At 41.4% G+C, this 9,333-nt stretch overlaps 1 protein-coding gene and 1 pseudogene across 1 annotated transcript; both read left to right on the top strand.

Annotated features, from left to right (window-relative positions):
* Nucleotides 1-1,146: 1,146 nt before the first annotated feature.
* Nucleotides 1,147-4,369, top strand: LOC119888082 (proprotein convertase subtilisin/kexin type 5-like). The gene is made up of 6 exons (XM_038698515.1): nt 1,147-1,260; nt 2,029-2,224; nt 2,477-2,697; nt 2,887-3,011; nt 3,739-3,910; nt 3,987-4,369. Exons 1-6 carry the CDS (start codon nt 1,176-1,178, stop codon nt 4,367-4,369), a joined length of 1,182 nt encoding a protein of 393 aa, XP_038554443.1. The 5' UTR covers nt 1,147-1,175.
* Nucleotides 4,370-5,051: 682 nt separating this feature from the next.
* Nucleotides 5,052-7,946, top strand: LOC119888081 (annotated as a pseudogene).
* The last annotated feature ends 1,387 nt before the right edge of the window (nt 7,947-9,333 follow it).

Here is a 9,333-nt window from a genome sequence, read left to right as displayed (position 1 = left end):
AAGACATCTTGAAATCTCTTGTTAGAACTTTACCACCCCTCCTCCGTATAATTTCAGAATGCAGTTTCCTCTACCTGATGCTGAATGGTGTGTGAAAGCTAGTTGTCCCATGGGCTATTATGAGGACATGGAAGAGGGCCGTGTGGTCAGTGCCACCCTACCTGTGGCAGCTGTTCAGGGCCCCTGGAAGATGACTGCGAGACCTGCTCAATGTTTAGCCCCAAACTCTACAAGGGTGCATGCTCCAAACTGCCCACTGGTACTTACTATGAAACTGAAGCTATGGAATGTCAAGGTGAGAATCTCAATACATAGATGTGACTTGATTAGATTTTTAAGCGGTGTTGTATATGCGAGGTAACAGTTTTCTGGCACTGTCCTTTTTAAATAGTTAATCAGTTCCCATTGTTTATGTATAGGGGTATGTCACCTAGGGAAACTTTATTTAAAATAGTCCATGTTTCACCTTTATAAGACGTAGAAGTGGCCTTCATGGCTCCTAACACAATGAAAATAATGCAAAAGAAGCCATCAAGATGAGGGATTGTGGCTACAATTTGGCCCATGGATAGTGCTGGAAAGATGCTGATGGGTAAACGGTAAACTAGTCAAATACATAAACTGTATCTGAAGTGAAACATCTTAAAGTTTTTGCCAGCCATGTTTTGTGAAATGGAAATCCGGCATAAGAGGGAGATCTTGCTTTGGTTTGTAGGAGTTTAATATAAGTGGTTGATCAGAAATTTCAGATGTGAACTTACACGTGATCAAAGAAGTGATGAAAGAACTGGATTTCTTCCAGAACTAGCTGGAGACACTTCATGATTATTTGCTTATTACTAAATTCACAGCAACTACAACCGCAACAGCGTCACTGCCAAGCTTTATCTGTGGGATAATGATAGAAGTCTAGTATTTACTTAAATGATAATCACTTAACATGGTGGTGATCCCACCCTCTTTGTAAACGATAAGACATTCCAATGATGCAGTCTGATTTGTTTGTCCAGTGCAGAATGCCACCAGACTTGTATGCGCTGTTCTGGCCCAGAAGCAAACCAGTGCACCCAGTGTGAGAAAGGACTCGTGCTGGATCCAAATACATTGTTGTGTGGCGTGACAGGCGACACAAACTGCCCACCAGGACCTACCTGCACGACGACCAGTTCACCTGCATGGGTTGCCACCGGCACTGTTACTCTTGTGAGGGGCCGGGCAACGATCAATGCCAGACCTGTGCCGTCCCCAAATACCTTCATAGTGAGCATTTTTTTCTCCACTAATGTCCGACTGCACTACACTGAAGTGGTTCAGGGTGTAAAATAAACAAAAATCCACAGAAAAGCTGATTTTTATTTGCATTTATTGCAAGCCATACATCTCCAAACTATCAGGTCTTGATAACAATCTTATTTTTAACCTTGATGACTAACAAACTATTTTATCAACTATTCTTTGCATTTGATGCCCTCAGTACACCTTGAAAACTGATTGTAAGTGACGGCTCTTCTGGGAATATTTCACCTTATCAGTCTTGGTTAAATGGCCATGTTAACTGATCAACAGCTGGATAGATTTATGATGGCAATAGGCGTGTGTCCATTCTATTGTCATGAGGAAATAGGAACGCCTTGAGCCATTGTCTTTAAAATTTTCAAAAACTCTTCATTTGCTAAAAACGTGACCACAAAATACACATTTTTAGCCATATCTGAAGAATTGATGATCGTATTTCACAGTTGATCGGACAACGAATTGGTGACACGCTGAGCATGCTGTGCAATGTGTCTCGAAGTACTGTGCCCTCGCAGTTGAGTCAACATAAAGTTATTAACTAACACTATTACAAAAATCACTTTTTGGCAATTCATAGAAGAAAATAATCTCATGTGAAATGTTTTTTAACCATCCTTTACAAGGTAGGTGCTAAAAAACTGTTCTGATGAACAAGAAAGAAAAGTAAAAATGAGTGCATGACTACTAATGAATTGGGAGTGGAACGTTTTTTGCATGTGTGCTATTTTCCAGATGGCACCTGTTTGACTGAGTGCCCAGCTGGTACATACAACACAAGGCAGGAGGCTGACGGAACAGAGCTGGGATTCTGTTTGCCCTGTGACCATGTCTGTTCCACTTGTACCGGAGCATCGCCAAGAGATTGCCTCACTTGTTCTCCAGGATACCTGCGCCTCCTTCAACTCTGTGTCACGCATTGTCCCACAGGGTACAGAGTTGATCAAGCTCTCTATTTACTTACTATTACAACTTCACCTCCTGTAATGGTAGCTGACTTTTTTTAGAGCGAGTAGGTTCTATGTAATTTCATCAGCAGTTGAACAACTCCCTCTGAAAACATTTCCAATGTGATGTCACTTGATATTTAGTCAGAGACTAATGTTAAAATATGTCTGCAAGAATCAAAAATCTGTGTACATGTCTGACTTGTTAATATTGATGATTTCATGCCTTTCTTCAGGTATTACAGAGAGGGCCCCTACTGTGAGAAATGTGACCAGTCCTGTGAGCTGTGTACAGGAGCAGGGCCTGAGTCCTGCAGGAACTGTCCACCTCCTCTCCTGGAGCTGCAAGGCACTAAGCTGTGTGTTGAGCGATGCCCAGACCGCTTCTACCAGTTCAGTGACGTCTGCAAACAGTGCCACACCAGTTGTCAGACTGCACAGGTGATTAAGGAGCTCTGTAATAACGGCGCTTGGAGAGCAGAACATCTGCCTAATGTTCACCTACAGTCAATATTTTTCACTTGTGTCAATACTGGACAACACAGTTTTTTCACTTTTGCGTAAGGAGTCAGTTCATGTATCGTCATTTCATTTTGTTGTACAGCCTTGTGTTCTATAATGATAACTACATTTATTTGATCCTCAGTGTGTAATGAATGCATGTTTGCAGATGCCTCGCCTCAGGCCTGTATGACGTGCGACTGGGGCAGCACTCTAAAGGACAAAGTCTGCTATCCGCGTTGTGAGGAGGGCCGATACTTCTCAGAAGAGGTGTGCTCTCTTTCACGTTATATCATAAATGTATATTTGTAAAAAAGGCCCTGACAACATATTTACCCAACCAACTTCTTATTATGGGGGATGTCTGCCAAATATTTTGGGTTATTTCACATGAGAAATGTCTTTGTGTTTTTATCTGGTTTACTGATGGAATATTGATTTAGGTTCAGCTGGAAAATGTGATGTCATGTACTTCTGTGCACCAGTCGGGATGTAGCAATATTGTGAAAGTTTTTATATCACGTCCACACTTCTATTATACTCACATGCTCTCTCTCTCTCTCTCTTGCTGTGAGTCTGCGTCACACTTTTTTAATCAATTGATGTTTTTTTATAATGCCTGGTTTTAGGGTTTGCTGCAGCCTCCTCAGCACCCCTCCTTCCCATGTCCATGCCTCTACACATTGAGTAAAATAAGTTGTTTTATTTAAAAATGGTTGAATTCTGAAATTCCGTGTCACTCGGGGGCCCTTTTTGGAGGGCAGGGCCCATTTCAATTGAAAGGCAGCCAATAAGGTTAGAAATTAAATTTTCAGGGGATTTTAAACCTTTTGTTGCATCTTTCTACAAAATGCAACACAAATGTGCAGACAGATATTTACTCAGAACAACAACAGATGGCAATAAAAGCCACTTCTGTACAAAGAGGTTTTCCAAAGAGACCACATTTGGCTTTTATGTACCCAGTGTAATAATTTGTGAAATTATACCATTGTAGGACACCTGTGAGCCATGTGACACCTCGTGTAGGCATTGCACTGGACCCAGACCCGACCAGTGTCTAACTTGTCACCGGGATTCTGCTCTTCATGCTGTGGAGAACCGCTGCGCCCGCTGCTGTCAAGCTGAAGGGAATGACACTGATTGCTGTGTTTGTGACAGCCGCTCAGGTAGAGACCCTGCCTATTATAAGAGAAATATGATTGTTTGGATACACTATCTACTAATGGCAGTTTTTTTCTCTAGCATTGTGTGTGGAGGCCCCCCAACCCAAGTCAGGAGACGGTCAGGTAACAGACCTGAATATGTCGTCTACAGTTCTGAAGCACACCTCAGCCGCTTTGCCTATTGCCCTGCTGCTAGCACTGGGGTTGGCTCTGGCTGTGTTTGCCTTGGTCAAGGCCCGTGCCAGGAAGAGGCTTTGCTGGAGCCAGAGCTATGAGAAACTCAGTGGCAGCGCCAGCATGAACATGCCCCACGGTGTGCCCGAGCCGGACAGTGGAGACGAGGTGGATGTGGTTACACCAGTAAAGGAGGATCAGTATATCGGCGCTACTAGCTTTGTCCATGAGCAGGTCGCAGATGTAGACCAGGATGTGGATGAGAGCACTTGTCTCAATCACTCTTAGATACATCTAAATCTCTGTAACTGAGCATTGCATTGTGGACACTCACAGGTAAATAGTTTAGTTTATGTTTAGAAGAGAATGTAGTTGTATTTTGCTTTGGTATGTTACTTTTTGAGTTCTGGTGTTTGATTTTACAAAGTGCCTGTACTTGTATAATGCACATTCTTAGATGAGGCATTTGTGAGTAAACAGTGGGGAGAAAATACATATATGTATGACTTTTTCTTTTTTTACTTGACATTAAACAGTTGAATTATCATGTATAAAAATTAAAATCTGCATGATTTGTTGTAAATACAAATTAACCACTCCACTTGATGTCTTGAGTGCAATTTGAAGACTCAAAGGTGTGTTTGATTTGTCTAGTGTAGTACTACAATTCGGCATTGGTTTGGAGTTGGTAGGTCACATGACATGGAAGCTATTGAATAAATGATGATTTTCCCATAACTGTTTTAACAATTGTAATTTATTGATGATCCCTAAGCTGACCCCCGGTGGTTAAAAGCGAGCTATCGGAGGTGAGATAACCGCATTTATACTGCAGAGACAAGGTGAAATGAGTAAGAAGCCGTCACTGGATCCTGGTGAATGTCTGTCGAATATCCAACTTAAAACTAACTTCACCGCGGTAACGAAACATTGATTGTTTTTATTTTGCCAGATTAAATGGAATTAGGCGATGGCGCCTAGGCAATTGGGCAGCAACGTGAGCCCGTGAGTTTTATATTTGTTTAGACTACATTTTGGAAAATTAATTTAGTCGAATTAACTATTAACAGTTAATTTTGCTGTGTACCATTGGATGATGACAACTTTCCCTGAATTACTTTGATAGGGAAGAAATCCTAAAAACCAGACAGGTTCTGAAGCGTCACTGTTCCTGTCCCAGTAGGCTGCATACAGTGAGTTACACTCATAGTACACTGTGCTGCAAATTGAGTATATATAAATACTTTGTTGAAAAAAAGCACACTCTTGAGCACTGATGTCCAAGCTCACATTCATCTGCCAAGTGTATTTATTTGTCAGGTTTAAGTCAGTAGCTTCCTGGTTACACAAAACGGACTCATTAGTGAGTTATTCAGACCATCAGGGGGAAAGTGAGATAAACACAGATCTATTACTGTAGACTACTTTATTACCATGCATGGCGCTCTTTCAGCGGCGTTTCTGGCAGCAGCATACCATCACCCTACCTTCCGAGAGCTGCCTACACTGCCAACCTGAACAACGCGTCTGCAACCTCTTGCTTTTCATTTCGGCGCCTATGTTAACAGGTTGTTAGAGCAGCCACAGAGCCCGCGTGAGCAACGCAAGGAAAGTTTGTTCTATCTGTCTTCACGGTACAGTTGTGTAATAGTCAGGGTTGCGTGGACTTCATACAGACATTTTTATTATGAAATCCTGCACTCTGTCAGTTTAAGTAATGAGCAGGAGTCTAATACGGAGTACTGTGGACAGTTCCCTCAGTATGGCTGTCCCAGGATCAGCACCTTGACAGTGGTTGTGAGACTTTAAAATGTGTTTAACTGTTTAAACTTTCAGTATGATGCTGCTGCTTTTCCTACTGTTTCAATGTCTTTATCTATAGAATAGGCCTATGTCACAGACATGGAGACCATAACTATATTAACCCTAAACCTAACCTTACCTTAAACCAACTCTTCACACTAAAATGTTGGCTCCCATAAGGAAAGAGAGTCCCCACTATGTAACTGTGTGTAAACAGATGTAATACTTAATCACCTGTGAAGCCTATATATATAAAAAATAACAAACTATAATAGAAACAATGTGTATATTAAATAAAATTGTGCATATAGAAAATCAAAATTCTTCTGTCACAGTTGCTATTGGCAATGTGGGCTAAACATCTATTTCCCATGCCAATACAGCCCTTTTGAATTGAATTGAATATTGTCTCCCTCCAACAGTGACATATATCTGCCACTGAAGAGAAAAAAATCTTGTCAATCAACAAGTCCTTTGTTGTCATGTGAAGGTGTTGTCTGTAGGCTCAATGTAGAGTGTGTACATAGCATAAATGTTGAAACATCCCCAGGACTTGTGCAACAAGTCAGATCCTACTTTAGGCCAACCAGAAGGTGTTTAAAATGAATTCCTTCCACGCCTTCATTTGACACACTACTTAGGGGGATGATTCAGCTTGTGCTCCTTTATTAAATGAAGAACTACAGCTTCTCCTCCTCATTGTAGTGTAACCTGCAGAGTAGACAAGGTCACCAAAGTCACATCAAGCAGACTGCGAGCAAGGAAATGGCTTTGGGATGGTTGTTGAAGGGTCAGATGTTGGTGAGGTCCCTCTCTCTCATCCTCACGGGTATGCTCCTTTATTTGTCCTTCAGCAAACTCTCTCTCCTTTGACAGGCAGTCATCATCTGATCACACAATACCACTGCAGTTCTCTATTGACCTGCCTGGCTGCTCGGCTATCATCAGTGGGGATGTAGAGAGCAAGAAGAACGAATTGGAAGTGCTTCTGGCATCCAGGAAAAGACACAATTTTCTATCTGAGGACTTCTACCTCAATGTGACAAAAGACTGCCCAGCTTACATTGAAAAGAGAGGTTCGATGACAGCGCGCTGTGAAGGAGAGGGATTTCCCATTGCCTACTCCATGGTGATTCATGAGAAGATTGAGATGTTTGAGCGACTTCTACGAGCTATTTACACTCCTCAGAACATCTATGTGTGCTGTGGACCAGAAATCTCTCAAAGAATTTCAGAAGGCTGTGGAGGCAATTATCTCCTGCTTCCTAATGTGTTTGTAGCCAGTAAATTAGAAAATGTGGTATATGCCTCATGGTCCGAGTGCAGGCAGATTTGAACTGCATGAAAGATCTGCTGAGCTCACATGTCCAGTGGAGGTACCTGCTCAACACCTGCGGACAGACTTTCCCATCAAAACCAATGGAGAGATGGTTCAGGCTCTGAAGGCCTCAATGGGAGAAGACACAGCATGGAGTCGGAGGTCACCAATGACTACAAGAAAGGCGCGCTGGCAGTATCATCACAATGTCTCTAACACAGTCATCAGGACAAGTGAGAGGAAAAGTCCTCCACCCATTAGCAGCCCCATGTTCCAAGGAAATGCTACTTTGTGGTCACAAGAGCCTTTGTAAAACATGTCATGCAGGACAGAGAGATTCAGACATTTCTGGAGTGGGAGAAGGACACATACAGCCCAGATGAGCACTGTGGGCCACACTAACAAGGATGCCTTCTGTTCCCGGATCAGTGCCTGCCAACATTAAGTATGACATGTCAGACATGAATGCCATTGCTCGTTTGGTAAAGTGGAGCTATTTAGCAGGAGAAATGAAAAATGGAGCCCCGTACTATCCTTGCACTGGGGCTTACAGAAAGCTGTTTGCGTGTACGGTGCTGGCGACCTCCAGTGGCTCCTCACACAACACCACTCTTTGCAAATAAGTTTGATCCCGAGGTTGATGACACTGCTATAGATGTTGGAGTCAGTTCTGCGTTTCAAGGCTTTAGGTAACGGCCAGTTATTAACAGATTAATATGCCACCATTTTGTAAAGCTTCTAATCATTTGAAATGTAAATATATATTGTAGAAACCATATTAATTTATTATAAAAAAATTAGGGATCTTCTGATGAAATGTATGAAATATTCTATTGCTATTAAGTCATTTCTGAAATATGATCCACATTGTATATATTTTTTAATTATGTGGCTGTTAATTTATGTCAAGATATTGTTATAGATCTGTCACTTAATATCTGCTGCTAATAATCTGCTCGTTTAATATTATTGCGAAGGTATGATGGGGAACTTATGCCATGTCTTTTTTATTTTTATTTTTTAGATTTCAATGACATGTGTTTGTGGTGCCATCTAGTGGATTCTAGAGATAAGTGGAAGAGATCTGCAAAGCTGAGGAAAAAAATGTTGGTTATTTGAATCTTAACATACTCTTCATTTGGTCACTGTACAGTTTCAGTGCTAACATAAACCTCTGTCTTGTAACAACTGCAAAACAGGACCGAGGAGAAAAAAATATATAAAAAAAAAAACAATGATGTGGATCCATGACTTTACTTGGAGGAAATGTTACACTAAGACAACATCTTTACTTCAAATGTTGCTGTCACCATGTTCTCCCTCAAGTCAGAGGGCACATTCAAGTGAGGGGCAAAAAATAAAACTTTATTTTCCCAGGCAGGATTTAACAGAGAACGCCAGCAGTGAACAGTGAAAAAGGTGCTGTCAAACTTGTTCTACGAAATGCCACTCAGACACCTAAAATGCAGTTTAAAATCAGAGCAACCATAAAAATATATTTTCTCCATTGTCACCTTTTGAATATAAATATATATATTTAAATGTAATAAACAGAACATGCATCAACCATTGTAACAGAGTGCCTTAAATAACGTGTAGATACAACAGTAACTAGGGAACACCAATAAGCTAAGTGTGACATGATATACCGGTAGTAAATAACTAAAAAGATTAAAAAGTTTCAGACAGAATGTGGAAAAATGCGAGGATTGAGCTGTAAAAAGTTCCAATGTAACAGGCAGCATAGTTTCAAAAAAGGCACTCTCCTGATGCAAAGAGCCAAGTCTCCAGTCACGTTGCCCAGAGCATATACATTAGATTGTTGTCTCCCCTCCACATCTTGCAGTGCGAGCAGGGTCACTCCGGTATGGCAGCAGTTGCGATCTCCACTTTACCGTGCATGTCCTTGTCGATTCTGCAGACAGATTCAATAGTCATCAGACATCCATGTGACTGGGATGGTGTGTCATCTAAAAGGGCCAACACACTGTCCATAAACACGCTTTTCATTTGATCACATCCTGAAATGTGAAAGTACCATCACACCACGCAAAGTAAATTCTTTGCCAAGGGAAAATCATTTTTACTTACCAAACCAATCTCCACCATACAAATTAATACCTAATTTGGT

This window comes from Micropterus salmoides, unplaced genomic scaffold, assembly GCF_014851395.1.
Source record: "Micropterus salmoides isolate LMB-PRFRI ecotype aquatic unplaced genomic scaffold, ASM1485139v1 Ms_hic_scaffold_4736, whole genome shotgun sequence".
Taxonomy (NCBI): Eukaryota; Metazoa; Chordata; class Actinopteri; order Centrarchiformes; family Centrarchidae; genus Micropterus; species Micropterus salmoides.
Note: the sequence above shows the minus strand (reverse complement) of the source record. Positions and strands in the feature narration are given on the sequence as shown.